The 25,609-nt window shown below is 45.2% G+C and overlaps 1 protein-coding gene and 1 non-coding gene across 2 annotated transcripts in view; both read left to right on the top strand.

The window, feature by feature from the left end:
• Positions 1-25,609, top strand: part of ADCY9 (adenylate cyclase 9) — a 131,204-nt gene that overhangs the window by 7,407 nt on the left and 98,188 nt on the right. The window contains exon 2 of the mRNA XM_019468420.2: positions 3,652-5,387. Coding sequence (XP_019323965.2) covers positions 3,695-5,387 — 1,693 coding nt within the window. The 5' untranslated portion in view covers positions 3,652-3,694. The remainder of the gene's footprint in view (positions 1-3,651; positions 5,388-25,609) is intronic.
• LOC128774794 (U1 spliceosomal RNA) lies at positions 7,789-7,953 on the top strand. Its single transcript, XR_008419261.1, has one exon. It is a non-coding gene; the product is annotated as a U1 spliceosomal RNA (small nuclear RNA).

Below are 25,609 nucleotides of genomic sequence, written 5' to 3'. Positions count from 1 at the left end.
GGGCCCGAACCCATGAACCGTGAGATCATGACCTGAGCCGAACTCGGATGCTTAACTGTCTGAGCCACCCGGGCACCCCTCTCCAGCGATTCTACTGCAGGTTTTAGGAGAGCATGATTAACCTTTTTTGTAGCGTTCTCCCTCACATAAAATGATTCCATTTTCTTAACCCACAGCCTTTCCCAGTTTCTTTCCCAGCTACTATAAGCCCATTGAAGACACAGATAGTGTATCTTTAGACACCCAGGGCCTAATGCATAGTGTCGGGAACATTATCCCCAATCCCAAGGGCTTATGGAATGACTCACACCCTAACCTAGAGATCAAGGAGGCTCTGGCAGTATACAGGCTTCAACAACAGAGAATGCTGTCCAAATGCTCCCAGAAGACATACGGGAGAGAAGGAGGAAGGTGGGCATGATCTAAAATCATGCCTGCATCTAGAAATCTGACATGACTAATTAATTTACAAATGCCAAAGTCACCACAAATGGTGGGTGGACTGAGATGATTACGGGAAGGGAGGAAAATCACACAGATCTTTCAGATTATTGAGGAGTGCAGGGTTGCATTAAATGGGGGAAATGTAAACCTTCAGCACGGTCTCCAAGGGCTTCCTGTCCAGCTTGGTGTGTTGGCGTGGGAGATGGTGGGGCAGGTAAAGGGCCACCATGAGGCTTGCAGAGGGTGGTGCCAGGGCTACTGAGAGCACCATGGCCTCTGGGGTCAGACCCAGTTTTGAGTCTGAGCTCTGTCCCTAGACTGTGTGACTGTGGGCACATCACTCGTCAGTCCCCAGTTTCACATCTCTGAAATAGGGAAATAACATCTACCTCATAGGGTTGCGGTAAGGACCAAATAGGTCACAAGTGAAAGCATCCAGTGGTTTCTAGCCCTTACGACATGTTCAGTCAGGGTAAGTTTACTATTATTATCTTACTTTACTGGCTTGTGCAACGCACTCTTCTGAATCTGTTTCTTCATCTGTAAAAATGGAATACATCAGAGTTGTCTGGCACACTGTTGATGCTCAAGAAAGGTTTTATTTTTAACTTTTTCTTACTTTTTGTTTTGAATCAATTTTAGACTTATAATTGCAAAAATACTAGAGAGTTCCCCTTTACTCTGCAGCAGGCTTCCCCTAATGTAAACGCTGTATGCGATCAGAGTACACTGATCAAACCCAGGAAATTAACATGGGCATGATGCAATGACATTCACAATACCAGGACCCCATGTTCCATTTAGTCCAATTTGGGACAGTTCCTCACTTTTTGACTTTCATGACCTTGACACTTTTGATGATTACTGGCCAATTACTTGGAAGAAATATTTCTCAACGTGGGTTTGCCTGATGTTTTCTGGTGGTTAGATCAAGGTTACGTCCTTTTGGCAGGAATATCACAGTCATGATGTTGTGTTACTTTTGTTATTCTTTTATCTTTATCATGGTAAAATACATGAAACATAATATTTACCAAACTATTTTAAAGCGTACGATTCAGGAGCATTTAGTACCTTGACAGTGTTGTGTACCCACCACCTCCATCTAGTTCCAGAACATTTCTATCACCCTCAAAAGCAACCCCTTTCCTATTAGCAGTCAAGCCCCATTCCCATCACCACCAGCTCCTGACAATCACCTACCTACCTGCTTTCCGTCTATGGATTCACCTATTCTGGGCATTTCATGGAAATGCTATCATGCAATATGCGGTCTTTCCTGACTGGTTTTTCTTCACTTAGTATCATGTTTTCAAATTTCATCCAGGTTGCTGCATGGATCAGTACTTCATTCTTTTTTATGGATGAATAATATTCCATTATGTGAACAGACCACATTTTATTTTCTAAATCAACTGTGAAACCTGGCGTGGGCCCTGGGCTGGGCCTGGAAAGCGAGGGAAGGAAGGAGGAGAAACCCTTGTGATTGACAGCAGGTACTAAGTGTGGGGGGCGGGCAGGACTGGTGCACTAGGGAGTACAGGACTGTATTTACACTTTGCCGGTAATATTCATGGAGGCCACCACAGTTCTGCGCTTTGGGTAGCTGACTCCTTTGAAAGTTTCATTTGTGGGAGGGTAAAAGCAGTTGTTGCTGAGGATGGGGAGAGGACCCAAGCAGGGGAAAGGAAAGTCTCTGGGGCTGGAAGAGCGAGCCGTTGGTGGCCCCCCCTTGAGGCCCGAAACCCCCTTCCCCCAGCACCAGAGCCTGGGGTTCAGACTGCAGTGGTTGCGGGAAAGCAAGCTAAAGGAGGGGCTAGTGCCCCCGGGGCCCGTGCTTATTGCTTAGAGAGGAAGGGGTACCTCCTTTTCGGCAAATGCAATAGTTGCGAACTTGCATTTATACAAAAGGGTGTGCTGACGGCGAGGCGAACATTTTGATTTCCTAAACGTCGCGCCCCGTCCGTCCCTTAACTAGCAGGAGCCCCTGGTTTTCGTCCAGCGGACCTGGGGTCCCAAGCCGGGAGGAAAACGGGTGCAGCAGAACCCCGTCGCCTCCGCAACCCCCGCACGTCCCGCAGCCCTGGAGAGCCCGCGGACACGGCGTCGTCCCCGGGGCGGAGGGCGGAGGACTTGGAGGGCGGAGGACTTGGAGGGCGGAGCCTCAGCGCGCCCGCCCCGCCCCCGCCTCGCAAGCCCCGCCGGCCAGGCGCGCGCACCGTGCGCGTGCCCTGGGCCCGGCGGCGGCGGCGGCGGCGGCGGCGGCGGCGGCGGCGGCGGCGGCGGCGGCGGCGGCGTGCGAGGGCCGCGCGTGCGCGCTGCGGCGGGGCGAGGGGCGGCGCGGGCGCGAGTCTGTCAGTGACAGCGGGAGGGGGAGGGGGAGAGGGCCGGAGATGGTGGCGGCCGCGGCGGAGGCGGCGGCGGCTGTGGCTGTGGCGGCTCTTCCGACATGAGGCAGCGGCAGCGCGGGGCACGGCGGCGGCCGCGGCCGCGGCGGCGTCGCTAGTTCGGGAGGCCGCCCCGGGCGTGGGCGGGCGGGCGTCCCGGCTCGGCGTCGCAGGAGCGGGCTCTGCCGCAGCGCCGCGCAGGGCGGCCGGCTGAGGGGCCCGCGCCCGCCGCGCCCTGCGCTCGGCGCCCGGCGTCTCTGGGGCGCGGGGCATCCCCGCCCGCTGGGCCGGCCCCGGAGGCCGGGAGCAGGCCCCGCTAGACGGGCCGCGCCGACGGGGGACGGCCGCAGCGCCGCGGGCTCGCAGCCGGCCCGCAGCCTCCCGCGGGGCCGCCGGCCTTTGACGCAGGGGAGGCGCCGCGCCGCGCGGCATGAGGGGCCCGCCGCCGCCGCCGCCGGCGGGAGAGCGGCGCGGGCGAGAGCGGCCGGCGGCGTGAGAGGGCTCGGCAGGACTCGCGTCCGGGGCCGCGGCGGTCGGAGCAGGCGAGTGCGCGGGGCGGGCGGCGCGGGGGGCTCGGGGGGCGCCGCCGCCCCGCCGGCCCGGCGCTGCCGGGTCCTCCCCGAGTGTTGCGGGCAGCCTCGGGGCGGGACGGTGCGAGCCCCGGTTAGACGTTAGCCGCAGTTTTTGTGAGCATATGGTGCCTCTCCGAGGAGACCGCCGGGGCCACCACCGGGCACGCTGGCAGAGCTCGTGGCCTTCAGGGCAGTGTGTGCCCGTGTAGGGATAAATGCCGGTGTAACTCTGGTCGTCTCGCCGACAGGTACCGGTGACCCCGGCCGGGAAGGTCCCGAGCGCTCGGCAACATGGCTTCCCCGCCCCACCAGCAGCTGCTGCGGCACCACAGCACGGAGGTGAGCTGTGACTCCAGCGGAGACAGCAACAGCGTGAGGGTCAAAATCAACCCCAAGCAGCTGTCCTCCAACAGCCACCCCAAGCACTGCAAGTACAGCATCTCCTCCAGCTGTAGCAGCTCTGGGGACTCGGCGGGCGTCCCCCGGAGAGTGGGCGCTGGAGGCCGCCTGCGCAGGCAGAAGAAGCTGCCCCAGCTGTTCGAGAGGGCCTCCAGCCGGTGGTGGGACCCCAAGTTCGACTCGGTGAACCTGGAGGAGGCTTGCATGGAGCGCTGCTTCCCGCAGACCCGGCGCCGCTTCCGGTATGCGCTCTTCTACATCGGCTTCGCCTGCCTTCTGTGGAGCATCTATTTTGGGGTCCACATGCGGTCCCGCCTGATTGTCATGGTAGCCCCTGCTCTGTGCTTCCTCGTCGTGTGTGGGGGCTTTTTTCTGTTTACCTTCACCAAGGTGTATGCCCGGCATTACGTGTGGACCTCCCTGGTTCTCACCCTCCTGGTGTTTGCCCTGACCCTGGCTGCCCAGTTTCAGGTTCTGACGCCTCTCTCAGGACGTGTTGACAGCTCCAATCACACCCTCGCCACCAAGCCCACGGACACTTGTTTGTCTCAAGTGGGGAGCTTTTCCATGTGCATCGAAGTGCTCTTTTTGCTCTACACCGTCATGCACTTACCTTTGTACTTGAGCTTGTGTTTGGGAGTGGCCTATTCTGTTCTCTTTGAGACCTTTGGCTATCACTTCCGAGACAAAGACTGCTTTCCCCCACCCGAAGCAGGGGCCCCACACTGGGAGCTGCTGAGCAGAGCCCTGCTCCACGTCTGCATTCACGCCATTGGGATCCACCTCTTCATCATGTCCCAGGTGAGATCCAGGAGCACCTTTCTCAAGGTGGGACAGTCAATTATGCACGGAAAGGATCTGGAAGTGGAAAAAGCCCTGAAAGAGAGGATGATTCATTCTGTGATGCCAAGAATCATAGCTGATGACTTGATGAAACAGGGGGATGAGGAGAGCGAGAATTCTGTCAAAAGGCACGCCACCTCCAGCCCCAAGAACAGGAAGAAAAAGTCTTCCATACAGAAAGCCCCTATAGCGTTCCGCCCTTTTAAAATGCAGCAGATCGATGAAGTCAGTATTTTATTTGCAGATATCGTGGGCTTCACCAAGATGAGTGCCAATAAGTCCGCTCACGCCCTGGTGGGTCTCCTCAACGATCTGTTCGGTCGCTTTGACCGGTTGTGTGAAGAGACCAAGTGTGAGAAAATCAGCACCCTGGGAGACTGCTACTATTGCGTGGCAGGGTGTCCAGAGCCCCGGGCTGACCATGCCTACTGCTGCATTGAGATGGGCTTGGGCATGATCAGAGCCATCGAGCAGTTCTGCCAGGAGAAGAAAGAGATGGTGAACATGCGTGTCGGGGTTCACACGGGGACCGTCTTGTGTGGCATTTTGGGCATGAGGAGGTTCAAATTCGATGTGTGGTCCAATGATGTGAACTTGGCCAATCTCATGGAGCAGCTGGGAGTTGCCGGCAAGGTTCACATTTCTGAGGCCACTGCAAAATACCTAGATGATCGGTACGAAATGGAAGACGGGAGGGTGACTGAACGGCTCGGCCAGAGCGTTGTTGCTGATCAGCTGAAAGGTATGTGCGTTTCTTTCCCTTGTCCTCTTCCTCCCCGGTCCTGTTTGTGTTGGGGAAAATAAAAAGCAAACAATCTTTTTCTAGTGTCAGTATCTGGAGGCAGATCAGTTGTCTCAGGACACCTCACCGTGGGGGCATCTCAGGGCTGGTGAGACTTTTCCTCTGGTGAGTCAGATATCACAGATCTGTTCACACTGTGGCAGAGCTGACCTAGATGAGACCTTTAGGAGGGAGGACAACTTTGGAAATGGGTATCCTGCCAGTCAGCTGTTACTGTTTCTGAAATTGTGCGGGCAGGTCCTATGAGTGTAAGAGGCTCTCGGAGCCCTAAAGCAGACCGAACTTGGAAGTACTTTAATAGATTGTCTGTGTTCATCGATTGCCTCCCAGTCCCTTCAAAACGTGTAAGATGTGAAGAATAAAACCTTTCTCGCCTTGAGGCCTCACTTGGCTGGAATAAGGAAGTTGGCCTAGTCCTGCATGACTCTTGAGAATTAGATAGAATTATATACCCCCCCCCCCCCAAGGGCACACTGCTTTTGCCTTAGTCTCATTTTAAAAAATGTATTTTCACCCTTCAACTTCATTTTGATCATGGTGTTTGTCTTACCATATAGACCACAGCATTTTACAAATACGCCCAGAGCAGTGTTTAGAACCCCGCCATCCCCAACCCCTCCCGATTTGTACCTGGTCCCTGTCTCTGTCTGAAGCTTTTACTGCTATTCTTGTTATTTTCAATGGGCTTTTTAATTTTTATTATCTTCACATAGGACAAAAATTTTGTTTACACCTGGGAAGTGATTTATAAGCAAGTGGGACCGAAAGTGAGGATTCGAAACACCTAACTCCCACATCCACCTCCCTTTTTTATTTCTTTCTTTTTTTAAATTTAATTTAATTTAATTTAATTTTTTTTAAATTTTTTTTTAACGTTTATTTATTTTGAGACAGAGAGAGACAGAGCATGAACGGGGGAGGGTCAGAGAGAGAGGGAGACACAGAATCCGAAACAGGCTCCAGGCTCTGAGCGGTCAGCACAGAGCCCGACGCGGGGCTCGAACTCACGGACCGCGAGATCGTGACCTGAGCTGAAGTCGGACGCTTAGCCGACTGAGCCACCCAGGCGCCCCCACCTCCCTTTTTTAAACAGTCTTTATGTTTTACTAAGATCTCTGGGCTGTGGAGAACCCGTATTTTGGAAGTATGTGGAGAAAATAACATTGATTTTTTTAAAAAGACGAAATGTGTAAAGCTTCTTGTGTTGTGATGCCCACACGTTGCGTGATCACGCAGTAAAAAGCTCCAGGAAAGAGTCCTTGGGAGATGTAACAGCTCAAGTCAGAGATGGGAGAAGTAATAGTGTCAATCAGAGACAGTAGGTGGTTTTCTTTCTCTGCTTGTAATTAGAGTTCTCCATGTCATTCCCTTGTAAACTGGCAAGAGTGCTTTATCCTTCTGACTTTTCTTTATTCTATTAATTTTGTAGGAGTTGAAGAATTTATTGGTATACTAGAGAAATATTTTCACCTGATGATTCCCTCTTGTCTAGAGAGCTCTCAATGTTACCTACACTGATGAAATTAGACCCTACTTTTCACAGTTTACCTGAGAGATTCTGCCATGGCAGTTGTCTTTCCCTGTAGGAGAGGGATTCCCGCTCTCAGAGTCTAAAGATGCCGGTGGAGTGCGGTGTGGATGTAATCCCTGCTCGACGCTTGGACATCTTTAGGGTCTGAGTGTTGCAGGCTCTGTCCTCTGGGGCTGTGGGACAGATTCCAGGGAATGGAGTTGTGCTGTACAACATTATGAAAACGATAGCAGTTTTGTAAGTGGTAGTTTGAACAGTGTTATTACTTAAATATCAAAAATAAAAACAGATGTCATCATTAAGTATGTCTGGAGGCCGCCAAGTCTTTGACTTTTTGGCAGTACTCATTTTTGTTAATTTATGGGTAATTTTATTTTCAATTTATAAGTCAAGGGTCTCAAAAAATGGTAGAATGGGTTTCTTGAATTTTTTTAACTTCAAATAGTGTAAATTTGGTAAATTAATTTTTTTCTTTCAATTTCTGTACACTGTACATCTATAGGGAAAAGTTTTACTCCTGGATGGGAGGTAGGGAAAGATAGAAGGCTTAGTTAAAACAGTGATATTTTCATATGGTATTCCCTCCTCTAACTGTTTTCCTGAGACCATGATTTTTGTTTTATTCAGCTCATTTTGGAAACCTTTGTGGACAGGACTCCAGTAATATAGGATGTCTACACAACTTCCTGTCTGTTTTTGAAGTTGTAGTGTTCTCCTGTCATTGTACAAATGTGCTAAATTGAGAAGATAGCACGGTTTGTAGAAAACCTTTTTTATATATGAGGTTAAGGTTATATATTTAAAATTTCTATACTTAGCTGACAGGGGAGATACCATGATCATGAAGTTGGTTTTTCCAGGATGAGAGTTACCCATTGCACTCCGGATGTGCTGACCCCTTCGATTTCCGCAAATGTGGGAAACTTGACTGCATAATTTGTGGTAGTGGGGGGACTACGTTCACGCTCTCCTCTTATTTTTAAACAAAATAAAATAAATAAAATACAATTTCTTATTTATTTATTTATTTTTACTTTTATTTATTTTTGAGAGACAGAGAGAGACAGAGAGCATGAATGGGGGAGGAGCAGAGAGGGGGAGACACAACACTTGAAGCGGGCTCCAGGCTCTGAGCTGTCAGCACAGAGCCCGAGGTGGGACTCGAGACCGTGAGCCGAGAGATCGTGACCTGAGCCAAAGTCAGACGCTTAACCGACTGAGCCATCCAGGCGCCCCAAATACAATTTCTTTTAGCCTGTCTTGTAGTTTGTGGCAGATATTTTCTCTACAATGTTGGGCATTAACCTTTACCTCTGCTCCCCTGTTTTTATAATGGGGTTAAAAATCCCCAGTAGAGGATTCTGTAGAAATGAACATCGGTGAATGGGGCACTCCAAAACTAGCAGTGTGAAAAGTAGCTCCTGGTCTGTAATTTATCTGAAAGGGTTTGTGGAAGGGTGGACTTTGATTATTTCTGCATATCCACTCCTTGAAACTCTTCGTGCTCTTACGTCCCATGCTGTGGATGCACAGATGGAGTCACGATAGTTCCTGACCTCAGGAAGCTTACGGTTCTAAATATAGAGTGTGCACTATATGGAGGTGTACCTACCGAGGTGGGGCTTGAGACCGAGCGGTGGCTCTCCAGGTGGATAAAAGAACATTCGGTGGAGTGGGAGTGGCATGGGCAAAGGCTTAGGATTGTGTTTCTTGGTGGGTTGAGCATTTGTAAGTACAGTAGTTCGTTAGGACAAGGAAGGCTTTGGGTCACATGGGAAGGAGTGTGTATTCGATCTTGTGGGTCAAGGGGAGCCACTGGTAGGCTTTAGGTAGGAGGTTTAGGTGATCTAATTTCAAGTTTAGAAAGCTTACTCTTTCAGTTCTAGGGAATATAGGTTGGAAGGTACGAGATGGGAGATTAGGGCATTGTTTCAGTAAGTCCCAGGCAGGGTGGATAGTAGCCTTAACCAAGGTAGTGACAGTGGCAATGGAGGTGGTGAACAGATATGTTCAGTAATAGGATGAACTTGGTAGAACATTTTAAACAGACAATTTAGGAGATGAGAGTCTAGATTATTTGAATGGGAAGTGGCCTTTCAGGTTTCTGGAGTTGACCTGGAGACTGTTTGGAGTCAGAAATGAGTGAGACCTTTGAAGTTTCTGTGGAATGAATGGAGAATGAAAAATTGAGTTGTAGAATATGAAACAGGCCAGGAATCCCTGGCATGTTCATTCATTCAACAAATAAGTTATTTTGTGCTGGGCACAGTTCTAGGTGCTGGGGATACAGCAGTGAACAAAACAGACAAAAATTCCTGCCCTCCTGGTGCTTCTGTTCTAACGGGGCAGTCATACAGTAAGCAAATAAGTAAAACATTTCTTTCGTGTTAAGTTTTAAGGAAAACGCATAAAGTGAAAAGGAGGATATGGGGTGTGTGTGTGTGTGTGTGTGTGTGTGTGTGTGTGTACTTTTAGACAGGGTGGCCAGTCACTGAGAGAGAAGGTTGAAAGAATTTTCAGCACAGGAATAGGATTTTGGAAACGATCCAAAAAGTGAGAGACAGTTATTATTAAAGACAAGATGAAATAGTGTGGTACAAAGTGACAGGAAGATGCATCCTTTCACACCATCTGGGACAAACCACTGGGCCCAAAGGGGTGCTGGCTGTTCTGTTCTGCCGAGGGCCACGAGCCAAAAGGATGAGGAGGATTGATTCTCTGGAACTGCTGTTTTTTCCTGTCATAGAGAATCACAAATACAGAAGGTGAAACTGTCAGAAGATGTCTACAATGTCTGATTTTCCCTTCTTAAATATTAGGAAGATAAAACGGGGCGCTCAGTCCTCCAGATTGAGAGATCATGTTTTTACAAAGGGAGTGTCCAGTAGCTTTCACGTGGTTAGATGCAGAAATAAAACAAGACTTTCCTCCCAAGCCAACTTTCGAGGCTCATGGAGCAGCTGGGGGAGAGATCTGTTGATGAGCATTCGAGCAGATAATTCCCCACCGGCGCCAGTGACCAAGACCTTCCCCAAGTGCTAATAGGTAGCACTTCGAAGAGTTCTTGTCTGGCCTCCTGCCGGGGCCATTCCTCAAATTGATGGGGGAGGGGTGGCGCTGAGGCACTCTGCTTTTAGCCTTTGCCCACGGCTAGCCCAAACTGGCAGTCTGGGCCCCTAGCTCCCTGCCCACTGGCATGTGAGAGCCAGGTGCCAGTTTTAGGTGCAGTTTGCTTGCTCAGGTGCACTGCTTGTTTTGCCTGACGGCCTGGACAGCTTGTTCCCACCTCAGCTCGCACCCTTGCCACTTGTAGAGCTAGCCTGGAGCTGACAGCTCAGTGCCTACTCTTAAGTCACGTCCACGAGAAAGCCTGTGCTCACCTGCACCCTAGAGCGGGCTGTCTTGTGCGCGTTGAAACCTAGGCTCTTGGATAGCAAGTGGCAGAGATAAGATGGGGCAGAAAATTCGGCTTGACATCCAGGATTGGAGGCAACCAACACCTGTGGAGTTGATGCTCAGGCAGCCCCCGGTGACAATTTATTCAGGCTCCTTCAGGCCAAATTTTGTGCATTCCAGCAAAGAGCACACAGCTGTTAATTCTGAGGACCAGCTTTTGAACAGAATTAGCCTTTGGCAAAGAAAGTTAAGGATATGGTTTGGTGAATGGTAGGTGGAATGAAGAAGGAAGGAGGGTAATCTTTTCAGATAGAATGAACTAAGGGGAAAATTAAAAACAAGCAAATAGCATCAGTGAAGAAATTTCAGAGTTCTCTACTGGCCAGCCTGGTTCAAATAATGATTGTGTTTCTACCTACTGGTCAAGGTCACCTGTGTATTTTTCTGTGGAAGAATAATTACAGCAGTGAAAGAAAACAGTGAATTTCCTATCATGTGTGCATGTGCCTAAATTTTCCTCTTTTGGTTGGTGAGTTCACTATCAGTATTTCTGTTGGGATTTTTATAAGACAGTGATCGTTAATCATTAGAATTCCACAGGTCCCCTCTCCTGGTGGTGATAAGAGTCTGCTGACCATGAAAAGAGCCAGACTGAGAGGCTCCTCATCCATGTGACTCATGGCATCATTTGTACTTTGCGTATGAGACACTTAAAGACCTTTCTTCCCCAGCAGGAACTAGCATCCTTGGAGGGAATTTTATAAGGAGGTGAGAATTTTTCAAAAAGGAAGGGCACTGCCACGTGAGTTCTAGACTGGCCAGGCTAAGATGTTAATGCAGAAGGTGAGGGAACCGAGTGCCTCCCAGATTCACTGGGACTACCACAGACAGAGGAATGGGCCAAGGGCAAGGGTGGTCTTCCCCTAGGAAGGCTGGATAAGGCAATGACATTCGTCAGTCTTATTCGTGCCCTGGTAGACTGTACCAGCCAAGCCAACCTGTGGCCAACCTTGGGTCAGCTTTAGCGAAATTGTACTTTGTAAAACTCGGTTGGTCTTGTAAATCAGGTTTTTGTTGTTTTCTCCAACATTTGCTGTATTATGCTCGTAAGAAAATGCCTCGCATGCTCTGCTGAGGTAAGGAGAGAGCTTATGTCCTTAGAATAGGCTGGAAGGTCAGTCCCCCAAAGACTGGTGCTGATAGTGGCAGTAGCAGAACCTGAAAGGGAGTGAGGGATAGGAGCAGCTTTGCTAGGGGGGTGGGTTCTGGGACTGCGATGAGCAGGATCTGCTGTAACCACCTTATGAGCCTGTCAGCCCATCGTTTGGTTGCAGGACCCCTCTACACCCCTAAAAATTACTGGAGAAACTAAAGAGGGCTTGTTTATGTGCCTTATTGATATTTATCATATTAGAAATTGAAACAAACTGAGATGTGTAAGAGAACCTTCCCTTAATTCAAAACAGTAATCCATTATACCCATCGTATGTTAATATAAATAACATTTTTATAAAACCAGTTGTAGTTCAGGTCTCCTGGGTGGCTCAGTCGGTTAAGTGTTGGACTCTTGATTGTGGTTTACGTTGTGTTCTCATGGTTTCGCGAGTTTGAGCCACATGTTGGGCTCTGTGCACTGAATGCGGGGAACCTGCTTGGGATTCTCCCTTTGTCCTCTCTCTGCCCCCTGAGCGATTCAAGGAAAGGACTTGTTAGCATAGTGCATAGTGACTCTCGTCCTACTCTGTCTCTCTCTAAATAAGTAAACTTAAAAAAAAAATTACATGTTCAAAAATAGAACTTTTAAAAAATTTTTATTTTAAATTTCAGTATAGTTAACGTACCATGTTTTTTTACTTTGGGACATACATTATAGTGATCCAACAATTTAACTATATTTTCAAAGTCAGAGAAATTTGGTGAGAAGAGTGGTAGTTTTACATTTTTGCCATTAAGAAATGTCTAGGTTAGGGGCGCCTGGGTGGCTCAGTCTGTTAAGCATCCGACTTTGGCTCGGGTCATGGTCTCACGGTCCGTGAGTTCAAGCCCCACGTCAGGCTCTGTGCTGACAGCTTGGAGCCTAGAGCCTGCTTCAGATTCTGTGTCTCCCTCTCTATCTGCCCCTCCCCTGTTCATGGTCTGTCTCTGTCTCAAAAATAAATAAACATTAAAAAAAATTAAAAAAAAAAAAAAAAAGAAATGTCCAGGTTAATAAGAAACTGCTGACGTAAAAAAAAAACTGTTAAAATACACATTAAAAATTTACCAGTTTAACCATTTTTAAGTGCGTCAGCTGGATTGTCTTAACTACTTTAGCATTGGTTTGCAGTAAGTTGGAGAAAGTGTAGAAAGTCTGACTTCACGGAGATACCTAGTTGGGTAACAGAGGAAGGTTTTAACAGCCTTTTTAGGTAATTGTGGATATTTTTCTTTGACTCTGCACCAACACCCAATAAGTGGTTGTTTCTTAAAGGTTAGTTACAAAATGGAATCTGAAATCCTATTGGTCAGTTTTTTGGTGTGCTCTTAAAACCTCATTTTTTTTTTCTTTTTTAAGTAGGCTCTACACCCAACGTGGGGCTTGACCTCACGACCCTGAGATTGAGAGTCACACGTTCTACTGACTGAGCTAGCCAGGTGCCCCGAGACCCCACTTATTTTGGAATGAATATTTACCCAGGCATGATTTTGTAACATAATGCATTGGTCATTTGGAAAATATTGGTTTCTTGAGTTACTCAGGTCTTCCAAATGTTGGCCTAGGCAAAGTCTTTAAATACGGGAAGGTGCTGACTTCCCAGTGTCACAGAGGAGCTTTCTAGTCCTCGTTCTCACTTGAAAGTTTGAATTTTGTCACCAGCAGCAAATACTGTCAGCTGTTTTCCTTGAAGCGACAGACTCATTTTGTTCATTTTTCAGGAACAGTGTGCTAGATACGCTAGTCTGAGTGACCACAGTTTGTAGGTCAAGTAGAAATGACGTTCCATCCAAAAAGCAGCCCAGGCAGCTGCAGGGTGCCCTTCTTGACGCCGTTGCACTTGTGTGTGCCGCGGCGGTGCTGTGGCCGCGCGTCCCGTTTTGTCAGTCCTGCAAGGTTGAGATTTAACACAATTCTGCATTTTTACTGCATCATCAAAGGACCTTCTTAGGTGAAACCGAGTACTTTTTCCCCCCTTGTTCGAGTGCATGGTAGTAAAGAACACACTGGCACTATGCACGGTCTGGTACGGCTGCCTTGAGTCCCCACGGTTTCACCCACAATTGCTTTTGTGCCATCGGTGCCAGTGCCAACACTGAAAAAGGCAAATGAAGTACTGGTTTTGTTATGGGAATAGTTTTGACCCCACAGGTGCCCTGCAAAGGTTTCAGAGACCTCTGGGGGTGTGCAGAAACACTTTGGGAACTGCTTCCCTAAGCTGTAAGATAGGAAACCTGAGGATTTTGTACGTGCTACCCAAACACGTGTTCTCATGCGTGTGCAACCACTCAGACTGGAGTTGTGGTAAATGTGGCACGTTTATTGTGAGAGGACCAAATGACTTTAGTTCATACCTTGATGTTTTTTCTCAAAAAAATCCTCTGTGACTCTGACACATTTTTGTTGCTGGCATTTTAGGGCTCACGATGAAGACCATCGGCTTTGTTTTTGGTCTTTCAACTTTTTTTGTGGGGCTTCCTTACCCTTTGGCAGTATAGTGTACTGGGTGACTGTGTAGATTTTGGTTTCTGACCTTTTTGCATTCAGTTCTCAGTTTTGTGATTTCTGAACTGAGGAACCTTGGGCAAGCTGTGTAGGGACTCCAATTTGCAGGAATGCTGCTACCTCTGTCGGAGGGTTATTGGGAGAATCAAAGGAGCTGATTCAAGGAAAGCACTTGTTAGCACAGTGACTCTCACACAATCACAACAACCGTTCAGGAAATAATAACCAACTCCTCTGCCTGCGTGAGTCACATTTTATACTGTACTCAAGGGTGTTTCTTTTTTCCTACACTCTGTTTGGTGCACATCTTGTATAATTTGGTACTGAAACCCAAAACACACGAGGGACTGGGATTGTGTCGGTTTCTTGAATTCAAAAGGGCAAGTGTCCAAAATACAAAACACTGATAGCTTGCCCTCGTTAAACTGTAGCTGCCAAGTTTGGCAACTTCGTTACTGAAAACCCCAGGGCGTTCAGGCGGTGTTGTTCTTGGGCTGCTTCTGGTCCCCAGAGTTTAGGGGTACTTAAGATGATGTGGCCCTTGATAGTTGAGGAATTATGGGGAAATCTTCAGCTGTGTGACTCTGGAGATACTGGCTGAAGTTTGAACTGGAGGTTATTCAGGTCTCCCATATTCTACTATAAACTCATGTAGTTATTCAGTAAATATCAATTGAGTTCCTGGGCCAGGTTCTGCAGATAGAGCCCTCTGCTCTCTCCGGGCACACAGCCTAAGAGGGAAAGTAGACGTTAATCAAATTATCACCTGAGCAGATATACACTGGACTTACTTATCGAGTTACGAATGGGGCTGAGAAGTCCGGACGCTTACTTTTCCGTCGTGTGGGTGAGGGAGCCGAAGCACAGAGATGAAGTAATGTGGGGTAGCCACACAGCTAGAACGAGCTGCTAAGTGGTGGAGCCGGTGTTGTGACCCAAAGGGCTGTATCGAAAAACACTAGTGCCCACTTGGTAGGGTTGTGGTGAGCAGTGACGGACACGATGATGTTGAAAAAAGTACTTGGCACCTGGTGATGCTCAGCAGAGATTACATACGTTAGCTGGTGAAAGTGGGGGTAATTTTCTTAGCGGGAGCAACGGCAGAAAAACAACCGTACCTTTGTGTGGCCCTTCCCAGTTCCCGGTGTTCCCATGTACGTTGTTATCTTAACTGCCACGAAATCTTCATATCGTGGGAACTGCGTATGTTTACTGGTTTATATTTTATTTGCTTCCTTCTTTCCCGTGATGGAGTTTTCAGACTGAGTTGGTTTCTTAACATCTTCCAAAGGTGACCAATGGCTTATTTCAAGAATCCCTATACATTTTTAGGTTGTAGCTTTTTTGATATATTTCACTCTGTTGCAGAGATCATTTTTGATGCTCAAATTGTCCCATCTTGGGCCCATGGGAGCCCTTTCAAGTTGCCTCTGAGTCCTTTTCATACGACCCAGTAGTCTTTGATAGGTTTCTTACACGTTTAGTAACATTTTTAAGGAGTAGAGAAATTATAGGTGCTGAAATCTCATTAATTCGTGTGTCTTACAGGTTTATTCTGACAGACTGAGCTAACGTTTTCCCTCTCCTTTTTTGAAAAGAAAATTAATAGTATATATGTGTTTATATGAAGAAACAGCACTGAAGAAGAAATGGTTCGTGCTGCCTCAAGCTCTTTGGAAGCTTTAATTTGCATTCTCACAATTGAGAATTATACACCAATGCAGCATTTCTTTGTACTATATCCTCCCACTAAATGCCTGTCGAGGATCGGGTGCCTGTGAATGTGGATAAGTAGAGATCAAGGAATCCTAAACCAAAAGGTAGACTGTTTGCAAACTGAAGAGTGCCCCCAGCCCAGCAAGCTCCAGCCCCCAGCACAGCTGTGGAAGGTTCCAGAAGGCCCAACTCTAGGCATTCCCTTCATGGGAACCTTGTTCTTTTAAAAAACGTTTTTTAAAATGTTTATTTATTTTTGACAGAAAGAGAGCACAAGTAGGGGAGGGCAGAGAGAGAGGGAGACACAGAATCCAAAGCAGGTTCTGGGCTCTGAGCTGTCCACACAGAGCCTGATGAGGGGCTTGAACTCATGAACCATGAGCTCATGACCTGAGTCAAAGTCCAACACTTAACCAACTGAGCCACCCAGGCGCCCCGGAACCTTGTTCTGAATAGTGCTTCCTGGAATTACTGCCCTGCCATTCCCCTATCTTGCATTATGTGTATTTGACTGACTGACTGACTGACTGACTGACTTATTTATTTATTTATTTATTTATTTATTTATTTATTTATGATCTGTTTTCATCCCACTAGAATGTGTTGAGAGCAGGGTTTTCCAAAACCATGTTTTATTTTTTTTTCTTTAAAAAATTTTTTTTGTAAACATTTATTTATTTTTGAGAGACAGAGAGAGAGTGCAAGGGGATGGTGCAGAAAGAGAGGGAGACACAGAATCTGAAGCAAGCTCCAGGCTCTGAGCTGTCAGCACAGAGCCTGACGCGGGGGTCAAACTCATGAACCGTGAGATGTTTTCTTTTCTACTGTATTCCTAGCCCTGGGAACATAGCCTGGCGTATAGTAGATGCTCAATAATATTTGTTATTGACTGACAATGAATGAATGAATGAATGAATGAATGAATGAAAACTACAACTACTTACGCTCTGCATGTGGGCACTCTCTTGTGTGCGAAACCCCAGACATCCACACAGAACAGGCCAGAATGTAGAGGGAAGGCAGTGACTGCTTTTTAAGGAATGGTTGAGTGGTTTATGAAATAGAGGCACAGGTAGAGTCTTGAAAGGACCTAGGCAAGGAGACAGAGGGAGAGCTGCCCATGCACAGGGCAGGGCCTGGGAATGTGACCCAGGGTGCTGGGAGAGCAGACAGTCTCAGGACTGAGGGCTCCAGGGTGCTGGCAGCAAGGCTGCTGGGTAGGGCAGCTGGGCCGTAGGGCAGGAACTCAGGTCACTGAAACCCCAGTGTTTATTTAGGGCCCAGGAAATGTGGGGTTGAATGGCTTAGTTTAGGCAATCATTTTTAAGCTTTTTAAAATGGAGATTTCAAGAAGTGTATTTATCTTTAATAATACTGTAGCTGTTTATAATTCTTATTTGATTATCATGTATGCACATGAAAAACCACCATATCCTTCTTTTGGCAAAGCTCCAGGACAGTCTTTGTGCATAATTTCCAGGATTTTTATGTAATGCTATTAAATTCATTTTTTTTCCTTCCACAGAAAAATGTGCTACTGAAAGCAGCTTTTGAATCATTTTATATTCATGTTTGAATTGTTTGGGAAATATTAACTTCAGCTTTTTGCCACTTAGTTTGTAGAGAGGAAGAAAACCCATATGCATGTGATTTATTTTCTTGTATATGGATATTAAAATACAATAAACCATTAAGGCTTTGACATTTTAAGTAAAATAGTCTATTGCTCATTGGTTCAGTGAGTTTTACCCTATTGAGTGTTAACATTCAAAGTGTGGATTGCATTGTGTTCTGTAATTTCATACTAAGTTCTTTTCCCCATGAGAAAATGCTTCTTATGGTCATTAATGTTAATTTTTGTTTTGTGAATGAGCTGTCTAAAATTGGGGGGAATTAACTTTTCGTCTTAAGATGTTTTTCTCCACTAACTGAATACTTTCTTGTTCTGTTTCCTCATATTTGTCAAACATGAAATTTGAACTAGAACCCCACCATTCGCTCAGAGAACCTCAGCTTCTCACATGATTGGGAAATAGTACTCATTCTTAATTCGAAGACGTTTCTTCTTCATCCATTTGTTGAAACTATGAGCCCTCATTTAGACAAATCTAGCATACGGAAACTCAGATTTACAGAACCGCTAAATTGCAGGGCAGGTGTGAGAGTCTAGAGGATTCTTTACTTGCTTTACATATAAAGTTGAGTTACAGGAGTATAATTTACATGTGGTTTTTTTGAATCACATTACTTATATAACAAACAGAAAGCAGAATATCATCATTAGAGGAACCCCACTTGATTGTGAAAATTTGACAAACCCTTTTGAAATGGCTTGGAGAAAATGTGCAGTTATTAAATTTTTGAAAAATATGCTTTAATTCCTGTTTGAACATTATTTTGGAGAGAGATTGGAAGGTTAGTTGCCAATAAAATTAACTTCAGTGTTTTGGCAAGTTTTTCCACTAGTAGAACAGCACAGATATCGAATTTAATAATGTTCTTACTGATTATTCCGTTAATAAAAGACTCACTTGCTCCTGATGGTGAGTTCCTTGACCTGCTGACTGTTTATTTAGTGCGCCAGAATCCTATATATTTACTGCTTGTATAGCATGAGTCTAGTAGTCCAAAAATTAATGTACCTAGAAAATGTCTACCTTAGACCTTGTAATTAGAAATTAGAAGCCACCAGTGATAAAAGAAAACCCCTCGATTTAATTATAAGGGATTTATAAAAGATTTTGAATGGTTTTCTTATCCTTTCTTAAGAATAGCAAAGCAGCTCACGGAAAGTAATATAATATTTGCTGTGATGTCTGTGGCTGGTGAAACAAACTGGAAAAGGAAAAACACTCTACTTTGTCCTGACAGACAGTGTTGTCCTTGGGTACATATGTCATCCGACCTGAGAGAGAATTTCACCCCAACAAAGACGCACCTTGTGAAACTGTAGCTTCTCTTAGAGAAAGTGTTATTCACAGCCTGTTGGAGTCACATGTTTTCTAGGACTGAAGTGACTGACTCAGTGTGTAAGTAACTGCAGAAGGTCAGAACTCTTACAACGGCCATACAAACAGAAAATTTCTTTTTTTTGTCTCTGACATACATTTCACAGCCGGAATAACTTCATTAACTCTGTGTTCTTTCTGGCTCTTCAAAGAAAACTGTGATCATGAGCACTTTCAGAGCCGATGATTCTAAGATACCAACTTTGTCCCTCTGCCATTTGAAGTTCACATGGAAATGTTTGCTTTAATGGCCCCAGTCATGATGTTACTTTATTTAGTTGCTATTAAATTTCCAATTCCATACACTCCCCTGGAGGTATTCCAGTTTGCACTAAGGTTTCTGTTTCTTTCGGCAGCATTGCAGCGGTGTGTGGAACTTTCCTGAACGAGGAATGTGAACCACAGTGGATGATTTTAAGTTTTTCTTTTCTTTTTTTAATAACAGCTTTTTTTTTTCTTGAGATATAATTCACATACCATACAATTTATTCGTTTAAAGCCTATAATTCGGTGATCCTTAGTATATTCACAGATCTATGCATTAATACAATCAACTTTAAAACATTTTTATCACCCTGAAAAGAAACCCTATGCTCTTCAGCATTCACTCCCCACTTCCACTAAACCCCACTGGCCCCTGGCAGCCAGTCTCCTCCCTCCTGTGTCTGTAGATTGGCTCATTGTGTGCATACCGTGTGAATGAATCCTACAATATGCAGCCCTGTAGCAGGTGTTAGTGTTTGTCAGCATTTTCATGGTCCTGGAATATTCTACCGTGTGGATAGACCATATTGTATTTGTCCGTTCACCAGTTGATAGAAAAACTCTTCTGTTTTGAAACTGATAGGCTGATTGTTTGAAAATGAGTCGAGAGGATTAAAAAAAAAAATCTCTTATTATTTAATAACATACCTTGACCAAATTAAGTCTTCCTATTTTCACTAATGTTTATAAGTTTTCCTGGAAGGCATAATTAGATGAGATTGGATGCTGAATTGTAATTTAATATAAATGTTTCACACAGTTAGTTTTGTTTTAAAACAGCTATCTTCCTTTCTAAGCTTGATCCAGGCTGATAAAATATTAAATTCTCTGATCCTTTCCTTTCCTCCTATCCAGATCCCTAGCAGACAGCTTTAGGGGAAGCATATGGTTGAATATGAAACCAGCCTCGTTGGGCATGTTGTTAGATATAGGTATCAGAGCAAGTCATTCTGGATGGTCAGGTTTTTCCGAAGAGCTGAGGATTTTCTCCTTTGGTCAATCAGACTTCTCCTCTTTAAACCTGATTGAACATTTGGTTTTACATTTCTGAAATGTATAAAAATACTTTCTTACCTTGATAAAAATGAAATATGTCAAATAAAACTTAATTTTCTTGATGACTTATTTTTATTACCTGTTATTCAGCTTTTAGTGATATAGCAATTTCCCTATAAAAATAGGGATTTTTGCTTTATTTTAGATAAACTGAGATTGCTCTATTTTTCTAGTTCTTATGTTTTAAAATAATTTTTTTGCTTGCTTCCTTACCGTCAGTAGCCATTAGTGTAGTATGCCTTTCGGTAACAGCTTTGCTTCTGTTTTTTACTTTATTACATAAACCCAGATAACCAAGCTTATTAACCCCACAGATACAGTTTGATTAAAAGGACTAAGAATTAGGTCTCCGTGAAATTTTTTGGTTGTCAGCTATATATTCTGAATAAGTTGCTAGGTAGTGAATTCAGGATAAGTAAGATGTTATGACAGTTATTTTTAGCACATTTCTTAAAGGGGAGGAGAAAGGGAGATTTGAATCAAATTTGCGTCTTTGTAAACAGAGCATGTTTTCTACAAGACCCAAGTATTTCTTTTGAGCATGTGGAAATAGAAAATGGGAATTACGGTAAGAGTGACTGTATAGAGATTTTTGTGTGTTTTTTAATATACCTGCCAAGGAAGAATAGGCTACATTTCTTCATCTTTTGTTTAAGCTGAAGGCATGCATAGATTTTCATCTCAGGAATTTTAGTAGTCTGGCACTGAGCAATGCTAGCTACTTGTTTTTTTTTATTCTGGGGAGATTTGTTCTTCCTGAAGGGGCTGGCCAGGTGCCACACTGCCCAGTGGGTACTCAGCCGGGTCTGTGCTCTGCTCCCCACTGCACAGGTTATGTGGACACATCTGCCAACTCATTGGCCTTGCAGTTTGGTAAGGCTGTTCTTTTAGATTAAAAATTAAAGTGGTTTTGTTTCTTAGGAATATGTATTGTCAGCTCTTAATTTAAAAAAAAATTTTTTTAATGTTTATTTTTGCGAGAGAGTGAGAGAGACAGAGTGTGAGCAGGGGAGGGGCAGAGAGAGAGGGAGACACAGAATTCGAAGCAGGCTCCAGGCTCTGAGCTGTCAGCACAGAGCCTGATGCGGGACTCGAACCCACGAACCGCGAGATCATGACCTGAGCTGAAGTCTGACGCTTAACTGACTGAGTCACCCGGGCGCCCCTGATTTTTAAAGTAATTAACATGTAGTTACTTAATAAATGGCAGCCTGAGTATCGGTTTTCTCTTGGGGGGATCAAGTTGCCTAATCTGAAGAGTTTCAGTTAAATGAGGGGATTAAATGAGATAATGCATGTAAGAGCACTTGGCACATGCTAGGTGTTTAGCAAATGTTGGCTTTTGCCCTACTTCCTCCCAAACATGTTGTTATTACTTTTTTTTTTTTGAGAGAGAATGCGTGAGTGAGAGAGAACAAGTGGGGGAGGGGCACAGAGAGAGGGGGAAGGAGGATCTCCTGTGGGCTGTCTGCTGTCAGCACAGAGCCCAGTGCAGGCTCAAACTCACAAACAATGAGATCACGACCTGAGCCGAAGTTGGATGCTTAACTGAGCCACCCAGGCACCTCCCGAATGTGTCTTCATCAGCACTGAAACCCATGTAATCAGTGTTCTCCCATAATCAGGTGTGAGAAGTGGGAGAACAGTGGGAGCACGAGCCCTATAATGACGAAACTGCATACCTAGCATGTGCTAGCAGCAGGAGCTCAGAGGCCCCCACTGTGATTCCAGGAAGAGGTCAGAGGCAGACTTCCCTCATATCTAGAGAGAACTCATTTTTGTCACTCACCTGTGCTTTATATGTATTTCTTGGAGCCCCGATCTTAGCCTCTCCCAGGCCATGGGTGTGAAGCACAGTGTGATCACAGTAAGGGAGACCATAAAAATGAGTAGACAAGAAGCCGGACGGTGTCCTGTAGTGGTGGGGCAGCGCAGAAAAGTAAAGTGAGGTGAGGATATGGCCACTGATACTAGTGATTTTCTATTGAGGGGCAAAGGTGCATTCATCTTTCTGAGTAGATGTTGAGAGATTCAAGACCATGAATGCAATACTTGAATTCCCTCTTTCCACCTTTTGTTGATAAAGGAAAATGTTTTTTCACACGTCAGGTATTCAGTTCACGGGGAATCAGGAGCTGCTAGTCCAGTGCCTGAACTCTGGGGGCGGGGGCCACATTTCTTATGTTAGTCTTTGTCAGATTGTCTGAAAAATCCTTGGGTGGGGGACTTGGGATTTATCTAAACCTAACCTGCCTCCCAGTCTAAACTGCAGGCCTGGTAGTGCTGTCTTGATTGATTTCATAAACTTCCTCTGACACTGGCCTACGATGGGCTTCTTGTGCCGTATCTAGAACTCTGTAAAGTCTCACCCCTCCCCTTGCTTTTATCCTGCAGTTTCCTGATGCTCTGTTCACTTTTTAAAATTGATGTGAAATTTATATAACATAAAATTAACAAAATTAACCATTTAAAGTTAATAATTCAGTGGCATTTAGTACATTCACAGTGATGCACAACCATCACATTTTTAGCACCCAAAAAGAAAGCCCTGTGTCCATGAGCAGTCATTGACCATCCCTGCCTCCTCCCAGCACCTGACAATCACTAATCTCTCTGTCTCTATGCATTGGCCTGTGCTGGGTATCTTACATGAGTGATTCAAACAATATGTGACCTTTTGTATCTGGCTTCTTTCACTTAGCATGTTTTCAGGTTTCCTCCGTGTTGCAGCATATATTGGAGCTTCATTCTTTTATGGCTGAAAAAGATTCTGTTGTATGGATAGACCACATTTTGTTTATCTGTTCATCGGGTGATAGACATTTGGGCCGATTCTACCTTTCGACTATTGAGAGTCGTGCTACTGTGAACATTCATGTACACATTTTTTTTTTTTTTTTTTTTTACTACATGTTTTTAATTCTTTTGGGCATTTGTCTAGGAGTGGAGGTGGGCCATGTGATAACTATGTGTTTAACTTTTTGACAAAACCTGTACCACTTTTTAAAATGAGAAACTCCTCAGAAGGACCCTGTAAAAAGTTACATCTACCAGTCAGATGTTTCCAAAAGCATTTTCCAAGTTCTGAAAGGCTCTCTTCATAGAGTCAAGCTGGTAATAGGTAATACTATGCATTATATATCTTGCTTGAAATAATGACTTTGTTCACTGTAATTTACAATGGTATTGTGATCAAGATAAAATTATAATGTAGATAGGACATGTTTAGAGACCTTTTCTTTCTGATAAACATATGGATTTTGGCTGTCCCCTTCAGGCTGGTGTTGGACTTGGCAACTTTGGAATTGTGTGTTAGATAAATAGTTGGTATCTAGGGCAAGCTTAAAAAAATTTTTTACTATTTAAATATTGACCAAAAAAAAAACAAAAAAAAAACCCACAACCCCAAACAGCTCTAGGAACTTTCTTGTTCAAGTGAATTTCAAACTGTCTAAATACAGCATGGTAAAATTAGTCTTCCCCTCTGGTTTCTGTGGGGTCGAGTGAGCCCATGAGCCCCTTGTGCCCGTCTGGGACACACTCCGCTTGTTAGCTATCCTTAGAACACGGGGATGTGGGATAGTGTCCACAGCCAGTAGTGTTCCCACAATGCGTCCTTAATATAGAACATTTTTCTAAAAAAACATTGGCCACTGAAAGAGCTCAACTCCCAAACATGGTCATCGGTTCATAGTTCATTTTTATTTGTTTTTATGTAGTTAAAACAAGAAAGAGTATGTAAACTTGTCAGTGTCACCAAGTGTCAGTACTTTTTAGGGAAGAAGAGAAGAAAAGTGAGTTTCTAGTCAGAAAAACAGTATTCCTCCTTTAGGGCAGAGGAAGTGGTCCAACCACAGAGGGACATGAGGGAAGAAGAGGAGAAAAGTGAGTTTTTGAGTACCTACTGAAGATTAAGGATATGAGGACAAACAAACTGTAATCCTTGTCTCCAAAACCTCCCAGACTACCCCTGTGTGCTGGTGGGAACGTTGAGTGACTACAGGCTGTGGGAAAGAGCTTGGTGGCTCCTTGAAACATTAAACACAAAGTTCCCAGGTGACCTAGCAGTCCCCTTCCAGGTGTACACCCAGAAGAATGGAAAACATAGGTCTGCACAAAAACCTGTGCGTGAGTGTTCACAGCAGCGTTACTCGTAATGGCCGTAAGGTGGAGACGACCCAAATGTCCATCCTGTGCCGAACAGATCAATAGATCAAAATGTGGTCTCTCCATACAGAGGAATATTGTTGAGCCTTAGAAAGGAAGGAAGTACTGATTCATGCCACAACCTGGGTGAACCTTGAAAACTTAATGCTAGGCGCAAGAAGCCAGTCACAAAAGGCCACGTGTTAAATGATTCCGTGTCAAGTGTCCAGAACAGGTAAATTCATAGCAACAGAAGGTAAATGAGGGTTGCCTAGGGCTGGGGAGATGGAGAGAAAATGGAGAGTGAGTGCTAATGGATGTGGGGTTTCTTATTTGAGGCAATGAAAATGCTCTGAAATTGATTGTGGTGATGTTGCACAACTCTGTGTATTTCCTAGGAAATCACTGAATTGTATACTATAAATGGATGAATTTATGGTTTATGGTATGTGAGTTGTAGCTCAGTGTGCTTTGGTATGTATTTAGAGGACTGATTCGTGCTAATTATGGGACTGATGTATAAACTAGGTGCCAGTGTGTCAGTTGACTTTTGGGGAGATGGTGTGCTTTTCCAGTGGCTAGAATATTCATATCTACTGCCTAGGGCACTTCCTCCATGATATCAAAATATCTGGGAAGGCCTAATGAGTAGTTACAAGATTGCCTAAGTGGAGGAGTATTGGAGCACAGGATCTTAGCGTGTGGTATTTTATTTAGCCATGGGGAAATCACAGAGAGTACATCTTACCAGGGACTGGAGCACTTAGGTCCTCCAGATTGAGTGCCTTCCCTGAATTGTGTGAGTACTGCCAGAGCTCTTACCGCGTGCTTTCCTTGAAGAAGGTGAGTTGTTACCAGACAAGTAAGTATACAAAAGAAAACCTCAGCATAAAATAGAAAACTCCCTGTTTTACAAGGGATGCAAATATATGTAGAAATGCTTACAAATGAAGTCAAGATGGTTTCAGAGTAAGAGTGTGAGAATTAATGAAGACCAAAGAAACAAACAAACAAAGAAATTTATTATCTCGACAAGAAGTATTGCAGTTCCAGGGGTGATTCAGTCAGTATTTTGATGGTATTTTCAAGGACCCCAGTGCTTTCTGTCTTTGTTCTCTGCCATTCATGCTATGTGGGGGATGTCTTCCCTCATGGCATAAGGTGGCTGCTGCCGTTCCAGGTTACACAGTGACGTCTAGTGAAGAAGAGGGCATTTTCCTCTTATGCGTCTTATTTTATGTGCCATGTCCTCACCAGTCTCTGGCAAGGGGAGTGAGGTCCCATCGGCCTGGACTTACCCAGCTCCATCCACTGGGGCCATGCGCATGGCAAGGGGGTTTCGTTC

The sequence above is a fragment of the Panthera pardus genome, unplaced genomic scaffold, assembly GCF_024362965.1.
Source record: "Panthera pardus isolate Hobbes unplaced genomic scaffold, ASM2436296v1 HiC_scaffold_4, whole genome shotgun sequence".
NCBI lineage: Eukaryota > Metazoa > Chordata > Mammalia > Carnivora > Felidae > Panthera > Panthera pardus.
This window is presented reverse-complemented; position numbering and strand designations above follow the sequence as displayed.